The 24824-nt window shown below is 52.7% G+C and overlaps 1 protein-coding gene across 1 annotated transcript in view; it reads left to right on the top strand.

Moving 5' to 3' along the window:
• The window catches only part of Chst8 (carbohydrate sulfotransferase 8), a 145426-nt gene extending 121150 nt beyond the window's left edge, over positions 1 to 24276 (top strand). Inside the window, exons 3-4 of the mRNA XM_059277303.1 lie at positions 22525 to 22558; positions 23095 to 24276. Of these exons, the coding sequence (XP_059133286.1) occupies positions 22525 to 22558; positions 23095 to 24180 (1120 nt within the window). The 3' untranslated portion in view covers positions 24181 to 24276. The remainder of the gene's footprint in view (positions 1 to 22524; positions 22559 to 23094) is intronic.
• The last annotated feature ends 548 nt before the right edge of the window (positions 24277 to 24824 follow it).

Genomic DNA, 24824 nt, shown 5'->3' on the forward strand with positions numbered 1-24824 from the left:
ATTCTAGGCAGGGGCTCTACCACTGAGCCACACCCCAGCCCCTCACTGGGGGGGTTCTAGGCAGTTGCTCCACCACTGAGCCACACCCCCAGCCCCTCACTGGGAGACTCTAGGCAGGGGCTCTACCACTGAGCCACATCCCCAGCCCCTCACTGGGGGACTCTAGGCAGGGGCTCTACCACTGAGCCACACCCCAGCCCCTCACTGGGGATTCTAGGCAGGGGCTCTACCACTGAGCCCAGTTGAAAATTTCTCTATAGGCTTCCAGAGAGGCAGTCGGTAGCCAACTCAATGTTCCCAAGTTACCATGGGCCCCACACTCTTTAACTTTTGGACATACTTTTGTACACACCAGAGTATTTCCTTCCACTGGTGTGCACGCTTCATTCACCATCAGTACACCTTTTTAACAGCTGCATTAGTGTGTCTTCCTACCACAGGCAGCAGGCTGCCCGTGCTTACCTGGTGCAGTCCTGCTTGCTGGCTGGTTGGTGGGAAATCAACCCTTCTACCTTTCATCTTAGCATGTGCTGAGGGAGGACCCCGAGGACATTAGAAAGTGTGCCAGGCAGGCAGAGCAGGAAGATGGAGGTGGGAGTGACCTTGGAGCACAGTCCTATGGGGTAGAGAAGGCAGCAGGAATTGAAGGAGGCACGATGCAGGCTGTGATTTAGTCAGCCAATCCCACAAGGCGCTCTGGAGCTGACATGGCTTCGAATCTGTGTCCTGACTGATGGAAAGGCGGGGGGGGGGGGGGGCAAACTCCACTTGAATCAGCGGTGGGATGCAGGCAGCCCCAGGGAGGGAGTTGCGACCTTGGGTGAGGTGACTTCCTGCAGCTGAGAGCAGTCTCTGTGGAGACTCAGCTTTGAGCGGCCTGGCTGGGCTGCCACAGTCTTGTCTGGGCTCAGCCTCCCATCCCTGACTCCAGTGCCTGCCCCAGTCCAGGCTCTCCATCTGCAAAGGACAAGAACTGTCTGGCAATTACTTTTTGGGAATGCAAACTTTATGGAGGCAATGTTTCTACATTGCCTGGCTTATTCAAAGATCACTGAAAACGAATGGTAACTGACGTTATGGAACCGCTTCCCTTTTCAGATTCACGAAAGCATTCCAAGGGCTGCCATTTGGTTCTGAGATACAAGCAAGATTTCTGCAAAACTGAAATAGCATAAAAAATAAAAAAAATAAAACAACCTGGCACTTTAACATTCTAAAATATGTTCATACCACTTTCTGTCGATTTAATTAAGATATAATATGTAAACAAGAAAACACACACATTGTAAGTGAGCTTTGACAAACAGGTACCATCTTAATGGAGACACATGGTATTTTCCTCACTCCAGAATATCCCCCTCCCCCCCCCCATGTCTCTGCTCACTCAGATCCCCACCTCCCTCCAGGGTAGCCGTTGATCTGATCCCATCACCAGAAATTATTTTGGCCTGTTCTGGAATTCCATGTCAGAAAGATCTTTTAGCGAGTTCTTTACTTCTTTGCAAGTGAGAGCATCCATGCTGGCTTGCATCTCAGTAAAGAGTTCATTGTATGGATGCGCTGCCATTCCCGGAGCCTCTCATCTGTCGTGGACCTCTTAGTGGCACCGTGTTCAGGGACCAGGACAGTGCTGGGCCTAGTGGGGTCCAGGCAGGAAGAGTAGGTGGGCTCCGTGGACCAGAATCACAAATGTCACTCTACTCCAGCATCACATAGCTCCCAAGAAACTCCAAGGAAACAGTCCCGGCAAATGACGGGTGCCTTTCGCTATTCTATCAAGGGCTCCACACGTTTTCTTTGGCTGTGTCCACTGAGCTACATTCATCCTCCTTTTTTAATTCAGGGTCCTAGTCTCTGAGAGACAGGTAAACACAGCAATCTGTTTGGGCACATGCATGTCAAACGGACTATATATCATGACATCAGACATTTTGAGAAAATTGCTTTTCCACCCTGAATGCCAAGTCATAAATAATTTCAGGGTAGGAAGAGTTCTGGTAAGCATGTGTTTGACTCCAAGGAATGGTCTGTAAATACTGCAAGCCATCGAATAAAAAATGAGTGGGCGGGCAGATTTGTGGGGGTCCCTTCCAATCTGGACCTGGCTATAACTTATGTTACTAGAAGCTTCAGGAACTTTATCCAGGTCGACTTTAACAGGGGTGTGCGCCCATCCCCCACCACCAGGAGCGTGGCTAGACGCTGAGGTGTTCACAGCTGTATCCATAATCACAGATTTGACCTCCTTAGACAGCAGCTGGCGACACTTCCCCTTGGAAATCGCCTGACACTGTTCACATGCTGGTAAACCCCTTCTATGGGGTGGGGGTGGGGGAGAAACAAAGCCTGCTGTTTGTAGTGTTTGCCAATTTCTGTGGTGTAAATATTTCTACTGAATCCAATTCTAAGGTTTCCATGTTAAAAAAAATTACTATTTTTCAGCTGCTGAGAAGTATAACATGGTGTTGGGGATTTAGCTCAGTGGTAGAGCAAGGTCCTGGGTTCGATCCTCAACTCAAAAAAAAAAAAAAGAAGTATAACATGGAAAATAATAAGCTCAGAAAGGAAGCAAGAAATGGGGCCTTGGGGATGTAGCTCAGCTGGTTGAGTGTTCGCCTGCCATACACAAAACCCTAGGTTCAATCCCTAGCACCCCACAAACCTGGCATGCTGGCATGCCCTGTAATCCCAGGACTCAGGAGGTGGAAACAGGAGAATCAGAAGTTCAAGGATCCTCAGCTACACAGCAAGCTTGAGGATAGCCTGGGATACATGAGACCTTGTCTTGGGAAAATAAAAGGGAAGTAGTACTGGCAGGTGTCCCTCCAAGAGGACACCGAAGGAACTGCATAGGCGTTGGTAGGTTTTAGCATCTTCTGTCCGGTGGTGAATCCTTGGGTGTTTGTGTTGCTGTGGTTATTTCTTTATTTGTAGCGCTGGGCATGGAACCGGGGCTTCATGCATCCTAGACAAGGACTCGATCACTGAGCCACACCCTCACTCTGGCTGTTAGTCTCCATAGTATCAATATTATATGTGACATGTTTTTTCTTGCATGAATGAAATATTTCTTGTTGAAAAACCTTCCGAGGGAGCCTTGGGAGCTTTGAAGTTGCTTTCACAGCACACGCGGGTAGGATTTTGCTGCAGGCTGTGGAAGCATCCCTTTTCCTCTTGCATGCTGTTGCCTCGCAACAGAGTCTGCTGCAGAAAATGGAAGAAAAGTGGAAAAGCCCTTTAACCTGTCCATGAACTGCAGGACCTGAGTTCTGCAAGGGACGAAGTGCTCTGTAAAGACGGGAGCTTTGAGAGGGCCGGTTCAGGGAGGTGGTACGCTTGGGGACTGAGAGGCTCAAAGACCAGCCAGAGGGCTTAGGGCTGAGGGGACCCTGGGAAAGCAGGGGCGCTCTCTCCAACAAGGAAAGATCTGGAAATTTGAAAGAGTTGGGGAGAGTAGGAGGATGAGGGTCACTGAGGGTGTGGCTGACAGACAGCCACTAGGAATGGGAGGATGTGTTTTTGGGCATGGCCTACCTCTTGCCTTAATAGGTTTATAGCTGAGTTCAGTTTCTCTGGGGTTCAAAATCCCCTTTCCCAGTGACGGTGTTCACTGAGATGAACTGCCATCTTTTCTGTTCTTCTCTCATCAGGTCACACCCCTCCCCAGGACCACAGGGGCCAGACCCAAAGAGGAGCCATACAGGCGAGCCCTTCCCTGGGTCCCAGGCCCCCAGATCTGCACTGCCCACCCTCAGGCTGCAGGCCAGGCTATTTCACACCCACCAGCAGCCAAGCCACTGGGGGCCACCTTAGCATCCTCGCCAGTGGGTCAGCTTGAGTCTCTCTCTAGAAAGGACCAAGTTTGGCAGAAATCAAAATGTTCCATAATTGTGTTCACCAAAGCCTTGGGGTTCTCCCAGGAGACCCTATGAATCAAGATAGGGGAGAGACACTAGAGGGAATGGGCTAGAGCCCAGGGTGCTTGATGCCCCTTAAACAGGGCCCCCTCCTCCAGGCTGGCACCTGCATACTCTGCCAGCCAAGTGGGGAGTGCCTGAGGATTTCATTATGAGCCCAGATTACTATCGAGTTCCAGGGGATGCGATGAAGTTGTGAACTCTCCTTTAATAAGGATCCCATTTCCTCTTGCGTTGGCTCTTTTTATAACAGATGCCTTACTGAAAATGGAACAAGACGGAAAAGACAAAACAGCAAGTCATTAACTTGGCCAGCAAGCCTTCCCCAGCAGATGTGAGGGATGGTGATGGGCAGGGTGCCCAGGGTCCTCCAGCCCCACCCACCACACCCTCACCAGAGCCAGCTGCTGGGCTGCTGTAAGCAACCCCATCTGCTCACGCTCCGATGCAGCTCTGCCCCTCTGTGCTGAGGAAGCATGGAGCCTCCCTCCTGCTGTGCCATAACTGATGACCATTTTTCTCCAATTAAACTGAAATTGAAGGATCCTCAGACTTAGACGCCCAAGTAAAATAATTAGTGCTTAAAATGTTAATTGTGCTCAGATGTGCACATGCCCGCGGAAGCAATCTGTAAGCCAGCAGGCAGGTAGGTAGTCCCCCACACCCTGCCCCCACCAAACAAGCTGGCCTCCCCCAGGGACCCTGCTGTGGGCTGCCCAGGGCAGGACCCTGAACTCACTCTGACAGTGTGACTTTGGGGTCATGTTGAGAGACCTACCGTGGCCCTCTCCTGTCCCCAAACTCCCATTCTATCCTCTCTGTGGCCAATCCACTCTTCCCTGGACACTGACAGACAGTGGTGGCTCACGACTAACCCAAAGCACCAAGTCAGACGTGGTCTAGACCTCAGCTCTGCAACCCACCAGGCCAGCAACGTGGACAATAGTGAGACATCCAGCGCCCTTCAAATGGGGATTGTAAAGCAAACCATCAACAGCGCTAGCGAACACGGTTTTCCCTACCCCGTGTCTCTCCCTAGCTCAGAGCTTGGCACACACCAGTTCCCCAAAGAGTAACTACAGAATTGGTGTTCCCCGCTCCACCATGACTGGGAATGGTAAGTGGGAGCGGGAGCAATGTTCTTTGCTGTAGGCAGTGAAGGGTTCCCGCCTAGCTATTCCATGCCTGCTCACCCTGTCTCCTACTTGCTCAGGATTTGGATACTCTACAGAGGCCACCTGAGCCCCAGGAGGAAGGGATGTGGGGGTCATCCACACTAACCACAGTCCCTCCAACCTGCCTACTGCTGGCTGTGTGCAAAGGAACTCACCTCCACTGGGACTTTGCATGTATGTTGTGTTGCCCACACGTGAGCCCAGCTTCCATCTCCACAGAGACAGCAGGCCTGAGAGGTTTTGCGTTCTTTGTGCTGTGTGTCCCAAGGAAACACGCTTAGGTAGTCTGTGTCCCCTGACCCACCACATAATAAGATTCCTTCATCTCTTGTTGTCATGGGAAATATATATTAACTGATTAATATTAATGTGATGGCTGATTAATATTAATATCTGAGGCGATTCATACTTCCAAGCACCGATGTTGATGAGTGCGGCCGAGCCCAGACAGCTGCCGAGCTGATGGCTCCCCAGGGAGAGGACAGAAGCCAAGAATGCCCCTTCCCTCCACTGCTGTTCGTTATGGACATGCTGTCATTAGCCGTGTCTGTCAGGGCCGGCAAGGAAGTGTGTTTGGACTCTGATTGTGGCAATTAAAATCCTTGCCATCCAAGACAGCCCATTTTATCATTTAAATAACATTTTACATTCTCCTAACATATTTCGCCAGCAACATTGTTAAGTTCGGTGATAAAAGGTTATTTTTTGCTTTTGAAGTTGAAATACGTTACCATTATCCCTTATCTGCCTGGAATTAGGAAGGTTTTCCGAACTTGATGTTCAGAAGGTTTCATTATCAAAATTTGCCAGACTTTACAAAGCAAACAGCACCTCTCCTTTTTCTACCTGTTTTAATCAAAGATGGATGGAAGCTTTGTATTCTGACGTTGGGGGTTGTTTGCAGAGGAAAAAGGACAATAATGTCCTTCCCAGGAGCCAGGCTTCTATACTGAGAGCTCACGCAGGTCAGTGGCGACCCGAGCTCCCCTTTCATTAGGCACCACTGCCGTCCAAGTCCCATGTGCTGGCCCTGAGCATCCTGGAGGCTGAAAAGGTCGAGGGGAGGTTGAGCTTCCTGTACTCAATTCTATGGGGACACCACAACCAGAGGCAGTACCTTCAGCCAGGAGAAGGAGACCAAAGCCTGCCTGTGGCTGGATAGTTAGCGCCACATGCCGGCCCCTGCTATGGGCCTTCTGCTACCCGCCCTGGCTGAGCCTCCATCTGAAATCTTTTTCTTAAAGCTTGGAACACTACCCGCCATCCATCTCCATCCCTCACCATCGCCATCAATATACCATGCACACACTGTCACTACACACACACACACACACACACACACACACACACACACACACACACATGCACACACACCCCCATGTGCCTCCATGTACCATCCTCACCATCCAACCTGCCATCAACATGCTGTCATGGGCTTCTCCCCATTATCTGTGCTTCCCTGCGTCTGACATGGGCAACCTGAGCTCCTCAGCACCTCCTGGTGAAGTGCCCCCGATCCAGTGCCAGCACCTCACTGTATTTTCTGACAAATACTACCCAGAAACAAAAGAGGAAAGATTGCCTTGAGTTCACAGTCCGGGAGACTTCACTCCATCTAGAGGAAAGGCACAGCAACCGTCTATGGCAGCAGGCGTGTGAGGCTGTTCACATCATGGGAGACCAGGAAACAGGAAACAGGTCAGAACCAGGGCGTTATAACATCCAAAAGCCTACCCCTCCTGGTCTGCATCTGCCAGCCATGACCTAACTCCCTAAAGCCTGCAAAATATAGCATTACCTGCTCAGGAACAAGTACCACAAACATGAGCCTGTGTGAGACATTTCAGATTCATATCCTAACACACACGCCTTGTAATGGATCACTGTCCCCAGTGCCCGACACCCCTGGGTCATCCTGGACTGGGTCCTCTTATGGGCACCCTGACCTTGCTGTGATATTCTAGGCCATGGGAGTCTTCCAAGGATAAATCCAGCAGCTGTGCTGTGCATGGCTGAGTCAGTTTTAGCCTGTAACTGGACCCCAATTGTTCCTCCCTCCCGTCCACTTTCCCTCTATCTTGCCGCCAGGATGAGGATTAGTTCTACCCATGAGGAGGTACATACTCTCCCAGACTTCTGGCCAGAGACTGCTGGATTCTCTCCAGAGCTGTCACGAAGTGAACCTTGAAGTTGACCTTGGCTCCTCGGAGCTCTTACTCTGCAGGTCAAGGGCCTAGTTTCCAAGGAGCGTTTTCTGCCCATCATTTGAGACAGGAGTCAGCCTAGGGCCACCCTGTCTGCAGCCTGTCACTCTCCCAGATCGCTGAGCCCTGCAGAGCCATCTAGCCTGGCCCGTCTCTGCATCTCTCACTCAGGGATACAGTAGGGCATATGGCTCAGGATGCCATCATCGACCATCCATCACTACAAGCTACTCCTTGGAGCTCAGGGGATTTCTGGCTTCTCTAAATCCTTTTCTGAAATCCTTTCTCCCCAAAGACTCAAGCATCAGAAGCCCTCTGGTGCCCCAGCCAAACTAGCTGCTACCTGATACCAACGGTGTCCGGTGGTCACCCTGTGACTCATGCACATTGCTACCCAGCAGCCCCACTCCCACCCTCAGTACCCCAGTCTGCTCCCAAACAAGCAGCAAACACGCTAGTCGCAGCTGGAAGCATCCTTGGTGTGATTTATTGCCATCGTTCCAATATTTTGTTTGGAGCAGTAAACCTTTGGATATAAATCAAGTCATTAGAAGGAATGACGTTTAATCCTGCAGAAGGTGTCTCGATGGGCAAAGCAGCTCAAAAGTCATTAATTCTTGAGCGGATGGCCCACCCACCCCCTCCTCAACCCTCACCATCCCCAGGTGTGGAAGGCCAAAGACACACCCTAGCCACTTTTGTTTCCTTGAGTGGCATGTGTCCCGACCACAAAGAAGGACCCCAGATATCTGCTTGGTGAGCTTCTCTAGGGTCTTCCTTTCTCCAGAAACACAGCCAGGAGGGACCACCTCTGTGCCTGTCACTTCATCCTTAGAGCAGCTGTGATGGATGGATTTCACAGGAGCCAGGGGAAGAGCTCAGATTATCTTGAAGTGTCTCTTCATAGTGACCTCAGCCACCCTGTGGGTGGTCATTACATGACGACCAAGTGCTATTTGCCAGGTCTAAATGTCCAGCCCCAGTGCATTCAAGGCACAGAAAGGCTGAGCTGTGGGAGGAACATTCAGTTGCCCCATTACCCCAACCCAGCCCGACACTGGAATCAAGGTCCCTGCACATCCTGCCTCCCCACATGGAACTGGGGATAGAGCTGGGAGCATCTTCGTTGAGGGCGTTCCTGAGAAGACTGCCAGATTCTAAGTGTGAACGTTCTGGATGACAGTCTATTGTTCTTGTGCTGGGTCAGTGCTAACGAGGGTGACATGTGACGATGGTGCTGGGTATCACAGGGCTGGATTTGTGTGGTTTCTCTGCTGCCTCCAAAGCTGAGGTGGGAGATGGGCGTGGTGGCTCATGTCTGTAATTCTAGCATTCAAGAGGCTGTCCATAAGTTTGAAGGTAGCCTGGGCTACAGAGCGAGTCTGACCCCCAAAAAATAGATAGACGATAGATAGATGGATGGATGGATGGATAGGTAGGTAGGGAGAGAGACAGAGAGACAGAGAGAGGATAAAATAGAAGAATGAAATCAAGCCGGGGTGTACAGTCCTAAACTGGATAATGGGTACTATTATACCCAGCCTCTACTGTTTATAGATAAAGAGTTCTGCATTCAGGCAGTATTCAGATCTGCATCCAGGTGTGGGGTAACCCAACATCAGTCTTCAGGGTTACTGATTCCTTCATCCCTGACAGAATTTGCTCTGTGTAGGATCGGACTGTTTGTTGGAGGCTCCCCTCCCCCTCCTCATGCTCGCCCTGACTCACCAAGCCTTCCATTATTCAACAAAATCTCCCCTCCCGACTCCTCTCCTCCTGAGTTCATGACCTGTCATTTCCCATCCACACCATGACGTCAATCCTAATCCATTTCCACCTCCCTCTTCCCTCACTCACATCAGGCTGCTTCTGAGGCGCCCCAAGAATGACCTCTGAGTATGTAACCCTTAGAAACCCGTTCCTTACTTTCTTAGCCTTGTAGTCTGGGCCCGAGGAACAGTCAACTGTCTTGGCCCAGGTCCAACAGTGCATGGGGCCTGTGGGGCTAAACGTGAACGCCGGGTGTGTAGAGCGCTTAGCCCCGCTGGTGACATGGCTGCTCTTTGCTGCCTGGGATGGTCTGGGGCCAGATGCCTGGTTCACTTATCTCACAGGCTGGATGAGGTTTCCAGGGAGACAACTTCAGGGAACCGCATACAGTGAGCTGGGCTGGGCAGAGCAAATGTTGGCCGTCACAAAAACAGAGGTGGGCTCTAGCCAGACACACAGGGAAGGTGGTATCTCCATAGGCAGCCGCTGCCAAGCCCAGTGTTCAGATCTGTATTCTGAGGTCTTACCTGCTCTCCTACACATTCAGACCAGAGGCCTCCTGGCTGACTCTTGCTGCAGTCCTTGGCCGCACCTGACTCCAAGTCAAAGGCATTTCCTTTCCAAATGTGAACTGTAGCCATTAGCAGGGAACAGCTATGCTCATCCCTCCCTGCCTCCCCCTGGAGTGGTTCGGGGACCTCTTGGCCTTGTCTTAGCAATCCAGTCTGTCACTGGGCACCAGCATGACCTCCGGAAGACAGAGGTTCCAGTGTTCAAATGCTGGACGCATGGGAGGGCCCTGGTAGTGTAGCTGCCTACCCATCCTGCTGGAGTCAGGACGGGGAGACTCGGGGACACCTCTGGACAAAGCAGTGCTCAGTGTTGGCCACCAGTACACAGCCACTGAGGATCAGAGCACCCACCCCTGAGCCCCTGGAAAGGCCCCGGGTGATTCTGAGAGTGGCATGGGGTGGGGTGCCTCCCTCAGGACAGAGTGGCCTGTAAGGGATGAGGCCCACTTTAAAGAAGCATGCACTAAGATGGATTTGCTTTTGTGGCTCTTCAGGTATCACAGACAGCAGCTGTGACAGGTCTGACAGCCACAGGCCAGCTCAGTAATTGACGCTGCCACCAGAACGACACATCCAGAGGCCAGCCAGAGCTGGAAAGATCATTATCTTCCGGTCAGGCCACTACAGTAATGAGGCTGCCCCACTGACTGCCTCTGAAGGCCAGTAAGGGAGACAGTGAACACACCTGTCCTTGAGTGGCCAACACGGTCTGGGCCAGCCGATGCCGGGGTCACTGTGCAGCCTCTGCATGGAGCCCTCTCAGGCTCCAGTTCCTAGGCGATCCCCTTGTTTTTATTCCCTGGGACTCTATAGTAAGGGTTCACTATTTTTTAAACCAAACTTAGCCCTTCCTGCTGAGATGATAGAACAGTCACCAGGTACCCTGTTCTATACGCAGTCACATTCACCCTACTTGGTTTGATTTTTAGTTTGGGTTCTTTCACACAGTCTCATGGAGCTGGCCCCAGAACTCACTTTGTAGCTGAGATTATCCCATTGCCCTGCCCCCACTTCCCAAGTACTAAGATGATAGGTGTGTGACGTCACACCCAGCTCCATCATTCCATTGGATCCACTGGGCACAGCCCCGTGCAGCTATGATTCCCAGGCCCAGCACCTCCATCCTGTTTTCTTGACTCTCCTGTCACTCTGGTAAGAGCTAGTTTTACACACACACACACACACACACACACACACACACACACACACACACCAGAGCACCATCGAGAAATGGGCTCCTGGACATGAATGCCTATCCGGCCCCAGCTCATCCCCTCCTTCCCCACGCTTCCTGCCCTTACACTTGGGAAGCCCATAAGCACCCCAAACTCTAGTGGGACTTGTTCCCTCTCAACAAAAACACACCAGAGTCCAATTTAACACTCAAGCCAGAAACCAGAAGCTGCCTCTCTCCACGCCCGGCCAACCCCCATGTCCTGCTGGTACCCATGTGACTCGGAGCCAGCTTCGGCCAGCCCAGGATGGCCTTCCTCCACGGAAGGAAGTTTTTAAATGTTGGCCCCCTCAACCCCTCCTTCCCCACTTCCTTTTTTCTTTTTCTTTTCTTTCCTTTTTTTTTTTTTTTTTTTTAATGGTGGCACATACACCTTTAATCCTAGCATTCCAGAGGCAGAGATCTGTCTGGATCTCTGTGAGTTCAAAGCCACACTGGAAACAGCCAGGCATGGTAACAAGAGCCTTTAATCCCAGGAAGTGATGGCAGGAAGCAGAAAGGTATTTAAGGCATGAGGATGAGGAACCCCACTTTCTTTTACTATCCTTTGGGCCAGGCCTCGGGTGCCTCTCCTGGTCAGGGCAGCTTTGCCTGGGGGAACTTGCTGTTCTGTTTTCACTCTCATCACACAGTGATCCTTGAGTTCACAACCAGCCCAGAGCTGAGATTTGAACCCTGGGGGATAGAGTCTGGTGCCTTTAGGACTGTGAAGCCCTTTGCTTGCTGGACCCTTCCAATCTTTTCAGTCCTGCCTTTCCTCGACACCCTTCAGTCTCTGCATCCCTCCCTTCACCCCTGAGCCCGGCTCCCTTCACCCCTGAGCCCGGCTCCCTTCACCCCTGAGCCCGGCTCCCTTCACCCCTGAGCCCGGCTCCCTTCACCCCTGAGTCTGGCTCCCTTCACCCCTGAGCCCGGCTCCCTTCACCCCTGAGCCCGGCTCCCTTCACCCTGTGAACCCGGCTCCCTTCACCCCTGAGCCCGGCTCCCTTCACCCCTGAGCCCGGCTCCCTTCACCCCTGAGCCTGGCTCCCTTCACCCTGTGAACCCGGCTCCCTTCACCCCTGAGCCCGGCTCCCTTCACCCCTGAGCCCGGCTCCCTTCACCTCTGAGCCCGGCTCCCTTCACCCCTGACCCTGGCTCTCATGAGACAGAGCCGCTGAGCTCTGCCAGGAATGTCCACATTCATTTCCTTCAGATGCCAGCTGCCGTCCCCTCTTCTTGGCCGGCCGGCCCTCCCTGCTGCAGCCTCCGGTCCTACAAGCACATGTAGAGTCACTTATTCCTGCCTTCCCTCCTATAACTGGGCTGAAGACTCCATGAGTTTGACCCAACTGTCCCTTTCCTAACTAAGACACCGTCACCAATGGCAGCGCACAGCCTGGCCCGTCTAGGTACTCAGTCCATGTTGAGTGGGTGAGCACATGGTGGTGACTAGCACGGCACTCTGATGGGGTGGCCAGAGGGCCAGCTGTCTGAGGGGCTGCCAGTGTGGGAGGCAGAAATAGGCGCTCCAGGGGCCACGTGGTGTCCCCCGTGGGTGTCATGAAGTTTGTTCTGCTTGCCTCCTACACCATTCACCAGCTCCCACCTGTCTTCCAGGTGGGCATTCAAGAGCACCTGAAGGATAGACAGGGCACACCTTGTGCTAAGCCATGTGTGTAGACTCTGAGACCAGGGATGTGAACTCAGGTGCCCCCTACCCTGCACATGCCACATCACATCGCAGAAAGCTCACTGTGTGGAGAACCCATGTACAGTGTGGCACACCTCTTTGCCATGCATGATATTGGACCATAAGACATGTGAATGGAATCTCATCAGTACACAAACTGAAGTACGGTGACTATGTGTGTGCTGTGACCCCACACATACCCCAGACACAGTGGGAACCACCTACATACTATAGACAAAGAAGCGCTTCGAAGCTGGCATTCAGGGCCTCTCCCTGTAGCTGGGCGGGGCATCTGGAGGAGTGATATGTTTATGGCTTCCTTCCCCTACCAAGTGATGGGCAGGTGGCTGTTTGTGGGGTCTGGTGGGGCAGCTGCTGGGTTCACAGACCAGCCAAGCGGCTGGCTGGTTGACTGACAGACAGCTTTTACAGGCCAGTCTTTGACAGTTCCGAGGGAATTCACAGCCCAGGCTGAGCTGACAGGGAACTACCCAGTTGAATCCAGAATCCTAATCACAGAGGCAGAGAACAGAATCGCTAAACAAAACAAGCAGCAGCCAGATCCGTCAGGCCAGTGCCCATCAGTCAGAGACAGGGAGATTCCTGCTTCCTTCCTCTGCTGGTCCTCCCAGAGCCCTGCACCACGGCAGTAACCGTGCCCAGGAAAGGGACCAGGGCATCCCCACACCAGGAACTGGCTGCTGCAAATGCCCCGTGCCACCTGCACCTTTGTGGACTTGTACAAATGAGTGCCTTAGCTCATTGTATTGATGAGGGCACAGAAACCTTGAGCTCAAGGTCACACAGACTCCCATCTGTCTCTTCCACCCACCTTACAGTCCCTCACACTCTTTCTCCCTTTCTGATATACTGATGCCTCACTAAACCGTGTGACTCATACCCAGGTACCCAGGCCTGATGCCCTGTTATTCTCAACACTCCAGAGGCTGAAGCAAGAAGATCATGAGTTTAAGGCCAGCCTGGGCTACACAGCAAGACCCTGCCTCCAATAATTAAGAAGGAACTCTCCAGACCACTTTCCTTAGCCATGTCCTGGGATGAGTCCAGACTTACAGATTATTGTACCCTCTGCTATGGATTCATGTGTTCCCCAACTTAATCACCAGAGTCACACAATGATGGTACTGGGGAGGGAATTAGAGTTTGGTGAGGTCTTGAGGCTAGCCCCATTCCTAGATAGGATTAGGGCCTTAGTAAAAACAGAAAAAAATGAACTGAGGCACGGCTCATCGGTAGAGCGCTTGAGTGGAATCCACCAGCAAGAGGCCGTGAGCATGACTCAGTAGTAGAGTGCCTCATGGGCTTGTACGAGTCCCAGGGTTCAATCCTTAGAACTGCAAGAAGAAGAAAAGGAGCTGGAGTTAGGAAGAGGGAAAAGAAACCTAGGTTTGCAAGCTCCTGCCCCCTGCGTGCTCTGCCCGGTGCCAGCAATGCTCTTGGGCTTGCAGCCTTTAGGACCAACAGCAAACTGAACTGTGTTTTAGCCGTTACCGAGTCTTGGGTAATTCAGAAAGTGAAGAATGACCACCCGTCACCTGACTGAACTCACTAGGGTCAGGACACCCGGAGGACATCAACCCACAGAAGAGAGGCTCCAGGTTGGAGGATGGACACCACTGCGTGGACAGTTGCGGCTGGGCCACCTGGGAATGACTGCTCTGAATCCCACCTCCCAGAGTGCTCGGGCCAACCACAGAGCCAACTTCAGGGTCCAGGGACAGCTGACATCTGTGTCGGAAACAGCTCCACTAGCCGGAACCCCCCTACCCCCACCCACCGCAGCATGCAGCCATGTGGGCACGCACTGCGACCAGTCCAGGCAATGCCCTGTAATCTAGCAATTTAGTAAATTGAATTTTCCTGTGAACACACGTGAGGATTTAAAGCCTTTTCGTGAGGTTTCTTTCATCCAAATTTGGTGCCTAGAGCCCAGGCTGCTCTCTAATTGCTGAGCACTTGGGTCTTTCATTTTGCATCTAATCTGCATATATTAATGGTCTACCCATGCAGAGTTGCTTGTTCACCCTGAGCTAGTCAGAGGTCCCTGGGAGCAGTTCAACCCTCACCCCTGGGCCAGCAGAGACCTCAGGGTCAGAGTGACCTGGACTAGTGGGAAGAGAGCCACAGGAAGTGTCCACAACAAGGCTGCTGCCACGGGAACAGGACCCCAGCCTGGTGTGCCACAGATGGCTGCAGAATACAGCCATCTAGGGGTGTCTGTGTCAAGGAGAGGCAGGACTTCATAGCCACTGAGCCATGAGTGGCAGCAGATCCTTCTGCTTTGGGCTGCCCCATCCACTTGACCACTCAACTGGTACCTGTCACTCAGACACGCAGGTCCTTCCAGGCCACAGAGCTACACTAGAGAACCACTTGGGAAGAGTTGGTGACTCCGGCCAGAACCCTAGTTCCTGTCTCAGCTCCCCTCCCACCTCTGGTACCAGCACAGCCTGTTAGCATCAGCCTTACCACAGGCATTTATTGAGGCCCTAGAGTATGTACTAGGCATTGATCCCGTCCAGCAAAGGCAAGACAAAGCCCCTCCCTAAGGACATCAGACTCCAACACTGTCCTTCAAAAACCCAAAGATCCCCGCCCTACCCTGCCCCACCCCTGCTGCCAAGATCTAGTCTGCTCCTGCCCTATCCTTAGGACACTCTGCAGACCCATAAAAACATCTCCTGGGGCTACAGAGTGAGTTCCAGGAAAGGAGCAAAGCTACACAGAGAAACCCTGTCTCAAAGAAAAAAGAGAAAAAAAAATCTCCTGATCCAGGTTGAATTGCAAAGACCTGCCTAGTAGTGTGGGTGGGCCTTACCCAATCAGTGGAAGGCCTCGAAAAGAAAAATGCCCGTTATCAAAGAAGGAATTCTGCCTTCAAACAGCTTTTGGCTGGAGCCTCTTCTCTGCTGTCAGAGAGCCCTGTGTAAGCTCTCATCACCTGACAAACTCCTTAAAATCCCTCTCTCCTTTCTCCTGTTTCTCTTCTTTCCCCGCCCTCACCCCCTCCCCCTCCTCCCCTTTCTCATTCCTTCCTTTCCATGTAGGTACTTCTTGTTGGGTGTGTTTTTCCTCAGAATCCTAGAGAACCGCCCCTCACTCAGGAACCTTCCAGGTTTCCTGTAATATGGGACCTGGCTGCTCGCTCAGACTTGGCTTCTGAGCCTAGTGGGCAGAGCATTGTCCCATTCCCAGGCAGCCTCTTCTGCACCGGGATTTTGGCCTCTAGGCTCAGCTCGGCACTGGTCACATACAGGGCTGCCCTGTGCTCTGGGTCCTGTCCAGAGCAGGTGTCAGGTGTGGGCTTCTCATCAAGAAGTGGAAACCGTGGTGCAGACACTAAAACCTGAGTTGCCAAGGACACCAGTGGCTCTTCCAGTCCTGAGGGGATGTGAGCGGTGGTGAGCGTGGGCTCAGTATATGCAGTGAGGCTCCCAGGGCCCAGACCAAGCCAAGGGGAGCAGTCCAAACCCCGAGGACTTGCCTGGGAAGCCCCAGTATGAGCAAGCATGGGAAGAAGCAGTATGGACAGCTGTGAGGCATCTTCAGCCCGAAGTTCTGGGATATGGAAAAGGGAAAGTTCCAGAAGATTCAAGAGTCAGGAGTGGACTTGGATCTGGAACCCACCCTCTGCCTCTCCTGGCCCTAACGTCTCCCATCCCCACCCTTCTGTTTTGACTCCTTCACAGGGGCTGTCCCTCTGTGGACCACAGAGTCCAGAGTGGCAGGAGCCTCTCCACACTGCCCACCGGGACCGTGGACCTGGGTGGCCCAAGCAGCTGTCACCTCAAACGTGACATACCTGGTGACATGGGGTATTTTCAGCCCCTTCTAGGTACTGTGTTCTTTTTCCACCCAATAGATGGAAATGTCTATATACTAAATGTCTACACAATCTGACCACAGGGCTGGACACAGTCACCTCCTCCAGCTTTTCCTGAACATTAGGGATTAGGGTTCAGTATGGAAACCAGAAGATCTCCTTATATCTCTGCAGAGGGGTACACATATGACCCCTTTACCCAGAAACCCCACATGCTAGTGAAGACGCTTCCTGACTCTGCCACAGACTCAGACTGCCCCTCCTGATTGTTAAGCTCTGAGAGCCAAACATGATGGTTCACACCTTTAATCCCAGAGGTTGGGAGGCCGAGACAGGAAGGTTGTAGGTCAACCTTGGTTTACATTGAGACTGTCTCAAAAACACTGTGGAGAAAGGAAAAGGGGAAAAGGGGGAGGAAAGAAATGTGACTGTGTGGGGCTGGAGTGTGGCTCAGTGGTAGAGCCCCTGCCTAGAATCCCTCAGTGAGGGGCTGAGGTGTGACTCAGTGGTAGAGCCCCTGCCTAGAATCCCCCAGTGAGGGGCTGGGGTGTGGCTCAATGGTAGAGCCCCTGCTTAGAATCCCTCAGTGAGGGGCTGGGGTGTGGCTCAGTGGTAGAGCCCCTGCCTAGAATCCCTCAGTGAGGGGCTGGGGTGTGGCTCAGTGGTAGAGCACCTGCCTAGAATCCCTAGTGAGAGGTTCATCAGTAAAACACTTATGCATAAAACCCTGAGTTCCATCCTCAGTTCCACAAAAAAAAAAAGAGAGAGAAAATAAAGAAAAGAAAAGAAGACAAAAGGATGAGCCTTACCTATCATCATTGGCCTTTGCTTCTCCTCAGAAGGTAACCAGAAAGGTTTTCAGCCAAAATACTGAGAAGAAAAACTTCCAGGCGATGAAGAGTTCAGAGCACGAAGCGCATTTGGCAGTCCCCATAACTCACGCCTTGTTTCTTCTCACTGATGCAAACTCTTCTCACGTTGTGTGTGTTTCTTTGAATGTCATCTGTCCAGAAAGAGAAAGTAACTGCTTATTTCCTGCTGTGCAGAAGGTTGAAATGCCCTTACAGATTTTAACATCGTACTGAGAGTAACAAGCAGGTGACCCAGACAATGAGAGCAGAGAGAGGGTGTGGCTGACCTGGAGGGTCTCCTGTCCTGGGTGAGGGTAGGGCACAGGTACATGGCAGCATCCACGTCATTGGAAGGAAGAGGGGAGAAGGAATCACAGCTTATGCTGCCTAGCAAGTTCACTTCATTGTTGCTTTTCTGGGTTTGAAATCTAGGATGAGCACCCTACTACTGAGCCACGTCCCCCAGCCCCTCACTGGGGGATTGTAGACAGGGCTCTACCACTGAGTCACACCACCCCATCCCCTCACTGGGGGATTCTAGGCAGGGGCTTTACCACTGAGCCACACCCCCAGACCCTCACTGGAGGATTCTAGGCAGGGGCTCTACCACTGAGCCACACCCCAGCCCCTCACTGGGGGATTCTAGGCAGGGGCTCTACCACTGAGCCACACCCCAGCCCCTCACTGGGGGGTTCTAGGCAGGGGCTCCACCACTGAGCCACACCCCCAGCCCCTCACTGGGGGATTTTAGGCAGATGCTCTACCACTGAGCCACACCCCAGCCCCTCACTGGGGGATTCTAGGCAGGGGTTCTACCACTGAGCCTCACCCCCAGACCCTCACTGGGGGATTCTAGGCAGGGGCTCTACCCACCGAGCCACATCCCCATCCCCTGTTTTTCTAAGCTGATTCTGGCTGCACTTGAACTTACTCATTGCCTAGGCCAACCTTGGACTAGTGCTTCTACTGCCTCAGCCTCTTGAGGGCTAAGATCACCATGCTTCACCATGCCCTGCTGAATTCAGTTTTTAATCTAGATTCTATTTATTTAGAACCTTAGGGATGGGGGGGGGGGTGTTGAGGTGGCTCTGTTGAAGCCATAGCCTCCCTGTTCTTCAGAGTCGTATGCTACTGATGTCAGTCCTGAGGACACATCAGAAGCGATGGTTAGCGGACCCTTCTCGGGTGCTCCATAGAGTTGTCAATGGTCCTGAAGCGCAGTGCTTGGGGCATGCACCTGCTCCAGCCTTCAGATACCCTGGTTTCTGGCTTTGGGTCGCCCAGAGCTTCGTCTTTGTTTAAATGACACATGGGAAAGCCACTGCTTCCATGTGAGAACTGCACCACCAGCATTAGGGAGAGTCCCTTGCATTCCCTTCATTACGTTTCTCTCTATTCAGAAGTAGCCGTGTGAGAATCGGGTCCATTGTCACCTAACGAGCTGCCCTGAGTTTAAGGGTTGGGCTTGGACAGCTTTGGGCACACCCCCAGCTCCACGTGAGATATCGGTCCTTTTATCTGTTATAAAATTTCTTTTTCAAGGGGGCCATTGCTACCAGCTTGGCTTGTTTGGGGTTGTGCCCAGGAGGGAGTTTCCCTTTATCCTGTGCCCTTGATGCCACAGGACTGGCCATCTGTTGAATCTCACTGGTGGCCGAGGGCAGCATGCACAAGGCAGGGTCCTCCTCTCCCCTCTGCACAGGTGAAGGGACAGAGCCTGCAGCCCTAGCAGCCGCAGCCCGACTCGGATGAGTGATGAGGGGCCTCTGCAAGTGGCTCGTCAGCCCCTCTCCTGGCCAGAGTCAGCATGACTCATTTGCTCCTCCGGAAAAGGAATATAAATAAGCACCGTCACACCTTGACAGGTTGACAGGGGTGACAACCAGAGTAAATCCCCGGATCTGAGACTCTGAGGGGGAGAGGTGATTTAGCAGAACCCGCTGCCGTCACCAGAAGAAAATAATTAAGGAACGCCGTGGTGGAGAGGGAAACGGAGCGGCTGCAGCGGGTCCCTTCTGGTGAAGGGATCTGTCATCGCTGGCAGCAGGAGAGGACCCCACATGCCAAAGAGAAATGAACTCTGGAAGCCTGTGCTGAAGAGAGGATGGGATGGGGAGGAGGAACGCTGGTGGGGATGGAATGGGCTCAGGCTGAGGGGACACTAGACAGGGCTTCTTCACCACTAAGCCAGTACCCACTGCTCACCCCACTTCTGCACAGAGCTCCCCCCGCCACCAGGAAGGATTGTTTGAAAGCTTTCCCTTGCGTATATGTGTGTCCTCACATACACGCAGACCTGGGAATACCCAAGAAGGTGGGGGCATCCCGTCCTCTGTCCCAAAGGGGCATTACTTGTACCCAGTCCAGCAGAAGGAAGTGATAGTGTGCCCAGGATCTGTCTCTGCTTCCATCTCCTAAGGTTTCGGTATGAAAGGGCCCCCATGAGCCCCCAGCTTGTAGTATGGTTTTGAAGGCCACGGTGCTTTTAGGAGGTGGGGCCTGGCAGGGAGAAGTGGGCCACTAAGGGTAGAGCTTTGAGTTTATACCCACTTCTGATTCTGCTCCCGGCCCATCATGTGGGAGGAGTCTATCTGATGCTCCTGTTACCATGACGGTCACATGCCTCCCCTGCCAGGGTGGACTGAAATCTCTGAGGCTGTGCACCAAAATACAGCCTTCTTCTCGTTTCTATCAGTATTCAATCACAGCAGTGAGAAAGTTCTTAATACATTACCTCACTTGGGGGTTGAAGAAGGTCCAGAAGTTATGTATGGTAGCCCACACCTACGGACCTAGCAGGGAGATTGAAGCAGGAGGATTGTGAACGTGAGGCCAACTTGGTAAAAGTGAGACCCTGTTTTGGAAAAGAAGGTTCTGGAGTCTTGGGACACAGCTTAGTCAGTTTAATGTTTGCCATGTAAGCATAAGGCCTGGAGTTTTGCTCACAATCACAGAAGTGAGAAAACCAGACCTGGAGGTGCTGGGGTGTAGGATCCCCAGGGCTCACTGGCCAGTCAGTCTACTGAAGTGATAAGCACCAGGGTCAGTGAGAGATCCCCAATGAATAAGGTGGTCAGAAAAGGAGGAAGACTCCAGTGTCAGCTTTGGGCCTGTACCCACACATGCACATACCCACACACGCACACACACACACACACACACACACACACACACACACACACACACACAGATACACATAAATACACTCACGTACACATGAAAAACTAAGGTAGAGAATGGTCGAGGAAAGCACCAAATGTACTAACGATACATACATGCCCCACACAGTGATGGTTCCAGAAAACTCAGGCTCTTTAGGCTTTCCATCCCAGAAGGAGCCTTTGTTGGCCTCCTTGCTGGCTAATGAATGAAGGAGATGTGGGGCACAGCCTCAGACTGGGCACAACAAGATCAAGGTCACAACCCTGAAGCCGAGAAACTGGATCCCACGGAGAAATCCACAGTTTGGGTCAGTGACGACCCGGATGTCCCTTCACCTGCTTGATACAGCCACTGACCTCTGCCCAACACACAGAGGTGTCAGGGAGTGCTGTCCCTCAGAACCACTCCTTCCCTGCCAGGAACCAGTCAGGTATGGCTGGGCACAGTGCCCCAAAATTCCGGCCCTCACTTGGCTCTCTGCTTGTGTGAGGGGCAGCTGTTGTTCTGATTGTGACCAGCTTTCAGCAAAGTTTCAGAGCACAGATGTCCACTCCAGGACCAGGAACAGAGTCCCTGACATCTCAGTGGATGGGTGGGATCTGGAGTAGGAGATCCCTTAACATAAAACCTGCCTTCCCAGCCAACTGCCCCCCAACACACCAAATGACTTGAAGTGGAATTCCCCATCCTGGCCAAAGTTGTTGCCCTGGTTTACTTCTGCCCAGCCTAATATGACCTCTTTGGTGGGTGGAGGGAACACTCCAGAGCTTGACCAATGCTGTGGTTGATCAAGTGTGGTTGGTTGGATATGAAGTGTCCTCCAAAAGGCTTGTTAGGGCTTGAATGTGAAAGGTCCTTCACAGGTTTGGGTGTTTGAGCACTTGGCCACCTGGTGGCGCTGTTTGAGGCTGTGGAATCTTTAGGACACATGGCCTAGATGGCAGATATGGGACTATAGGGGCTGGCTAGAGGACTATACCCAGCCTCGGTTTGGGCCTGAGATTTCTCGTTTCCGGTTGGCCAAGCTGTAAGAGTTCACTTCCCAACCACAGACAGAAGTCAAATGGCCGTGCCTCACCCACCATGCATTTGTGAGCTAAAAATAAATCCTTCTGTATTTTGTCTCAGTAACAACAAAAGTATTAGTACAAGGTTCATGTCTTAGAGCCCTGGTCCCCAGCTCTTGGTCCTATTTAGGAAGTGCTGAGAACTTTAGGTGGTGAGACCTAGCTTGAAGGAGTGGGTCACTGGAAGTAGGTCTTTGAAGGTATCTTGTCCCAGGCCCCTTCCTGTGTTGCTCTCTCTGTTTTCTGGTCAGCTGTGAGGATAACAACTCTCCTCTACCACATGCTTCCCCCCCCCCCCCGTAATGCTCTGTCCTAGCAGATGAGGCCAAACAACCTCTGTAACAGTGGCCCTGAATAAATCTTTCCTCTTAAAAAAAAAGATGTATTTATTTTAATTATCTGTTTATGGATGTTTGCTGTATGTATGTTTGTTTACCACATGTGTGCTGTACCCATGAAGGCCAGAAGAGGGGGTAGGAGTCTCTGGAACTGGAGTTACAGATGGTTGTGAGTCAGTATGTAGTGCTGGGACTTGAACCCAGGTCCTCTGGGAGAGCATATTTCCTCTTTTAATTGGTGTATATCCGGCATTTTGTCATAGCAACCAGAAAAATAACCAACACAGTCAGTGACATACAGATCTCCCTCCATCTTCCCCACATCACCAATCAGCACTTGCCCGAGCCTCGGCTCTGCTCACACCTTTAGGGGACACCAGGACCAGCCAGACATGAACATCAGCCCCCTGACTGTACCAAGAAGGCCAAAGCTATGACGGGAATGTCAAGGCAAGGGAACCTCCCAGGGATCGTGGAGTGCCTTTCTTCCGTAGGCTTGGTGTGTGCAAGTATTTTCATATTCAAGTATGGAGCAGGGTGTGGTGACAGGCATGGAGAGAGGCTGGACAGAGCTTTTTAAAGGGTACTTTGTGACTTAATGCCAGGGTGGGGTGGAGGGTGGCCTGAGGGGGTCCTGTCTGATGGGCTGGGCAGGTTATGTGGTACTTCCACACTTAACTCCCCCTGCTTAACACTTCTCTCTTCTCTGCTGCTTTCCAGGCATGAAGTTCAGCATCAGGCCCCAGCAGCATGTAAGTTCTGAGAACCCCATAAATCGCAGGTGCCTGGGGAAAAGTAGGGGACGGCGAGAAAGACAATTCGGAGCTTATAGTGAATCCATTCACAGGAAGAAAAATGTGCCAGGTCCTTTCCAAGGGCCTTGGGAACAAAACCCGGGCCTTTGGATCCATGAATTTCTCTTCTCTGTTAGATGGCTCCTTTGGACTGTCCTAACAGACACAGTAAATCTGAGCAAGTCTGCAGGCCACCATTTCCCACCACCCACCCTGGCCAATCCAAGGTTCCTGGGGGGACTGCACCACCTTGTGGTAGAAATTATATTTGCAGTTCTGATCACACATTCCCGCAATACCGTGTGACCGGCAGGTCTTAGACCAGAGGCTCATAGCATCAGCACCAGCCTGTCCCAACTTCCCTTTCCTGAAGAGAAATTTAAGCCAGAATGGTTAGAGCCCTCCCCCCCCCCCGCCATGTGGAGGGCCAGGGTGATGTGGCCCTCCATGCCCAGTTGTCCTAAACATCCTAACCACGTCTCTTCTTGCCCCAGGACGGCCACTTGAGAATACCCACAGAAAGGATCACAGGAGATTCAACTAGCAGATCCCCAAGAGGCCTCCAACTTCAGGTACCTGACCAGCCTCGACCTCCCCCGAAGGCCGCGGGGTCTCCTTTGCGACTCCAGCAGCGCATGCGGAGACTGCTCATCAAAAAGATGCCAGCTGCGGGGACCGTCCGCGGCATGAACTCGTCTGAGACCTTGGTCCAGCCAAGACCCCACGCCATGGACAGTCGCTGGGCCAGCCTGCACCAGAGCCAGCAGGAGCGCAAGCGTGTGATGCGAGAAGCCTGTGCCAAGTACAGGGCCAGCAGCAGCCGCAGGGCTGTGACCCCGCGCCACGTGTCCCGCATCTTCGTGGAGGACCGCCACCGCGTGCTGTACTGCGAGGTGCCCAAGGCAGGATGCTCCAACTGGAAGCGGGTGCTCATGGTGCTCGCAGGGCTGGCCTCGTCCACGGCCGATATACAACACAACACCGTCCACTACGGCAGCGCCCTCAAGCGGCTGGATACTTTCGACCGGCAGGGCATCGTGCACCGTCTCAGTACCTACACCAAGATGCTCTTTGTCCGGGAACCCTTTGAGAGGCTGGTCTCTGCTTTCCGAGACAAGTTTGAGCACCCCAACAGCTACTATCACCCTGTCTTTGGCAAGGCTATCCTGGCCCGCTACCGGGCCAACGCCTCGGGGGAGGCACTGCGGACTGGCTCCGGTGTGCAGTTCCCGGAGTTCATCCAGTACCTGCTGGATGTCCACCGGCCCGTGGGCATGGACATCCACTGGGACCACGTGAGCCGCCTGTGCAGCCCCTGCCTCATCGACTATGACTTCGTGGGCAAATTCGAGAGCATGGAGGACGATGCCAACTTCTTTCTGCGTCTCATCCACGCGCCTGGGAACCTGACCTTCCCGAGGTTCAAGGACAGGCACGCTCAGGAGGCTCGGACCACGTCGAGAATCACCCACCAGTACTTCGCGCAGCTCTCCTCCCTGCAGCGGCAGCGGACCTACGACTTCTACTACATGGATTACCTGATGTTCAACTACTCCAAGCCTTTCTCGGACCTGTACTGAGGGGCGAGGCCTGCTGCTGGTCAGGGGAGGGCCTTGTCTGCCCACTCACCTCCAGGAGCTGAGCTCTACCGCGGGCCTCAGACCATGTGAGGTGTGGTGGCTGTGGCCCTAGGTGGGATAGAGGCCCAGACATTGGACCTTGACTCTTGTCCCACACCCGTCTGTCTCCTCATTGGGTTGGCTGAGCTTGATTCTGAGTACCCGGATGCTCCAAGCTCCGCCGAGATGCTGACAGGGAAGCCTGAGGGCCCCAGCGGTAAGGGATGTCCTGCATTCCCTTATCCTCTGCCTTGTACCAGACCACGAGGTCTGCTGCTTTTCTATGACCCAGGGGAGGTCTGAATAAAGCACATGGTTTTCAGAGCAGTGGTGGCTACTCCATGTGACGCCGTGAAGTCATAGGGACCTTGGCCTATGCTTTGGGGGAGTTTTCGAATCTTAGTTTTTAGATTTATTTTACTTTTAATCATATGTGAGTACGTGCACAGGAGTGCAGGTGTCTGTGGAGGCCAGAGGTGTCAGATTCCCCCAAGGCCGTTGTGAGCCCTCCTGGAGGCCTCTGGCAACCAAACTCTGGTCTGAGCTACAAGAGCAGTGTGAGCTCTTGACTGCTAAGCCCTGTCTCTGCTTCCTGCTTCTGTGTT

The sequence above is a fragment of the Peromyscus eremicus genome, chromosome 1 (genome assembly GCF_949786415.1).
Source record: "Peromyscus eremicus chromosome 1, PerEre_H2_v1, whole genome shotgun sequence".
In the NCBI taxonomy this organism is placed as follows: domain Eukaryota; kingdom Metazoa; phylum Chordata; class Mammalia; order Rodentia; family Cricetidae; genus Peromyscus; species Peromyscus eremicus.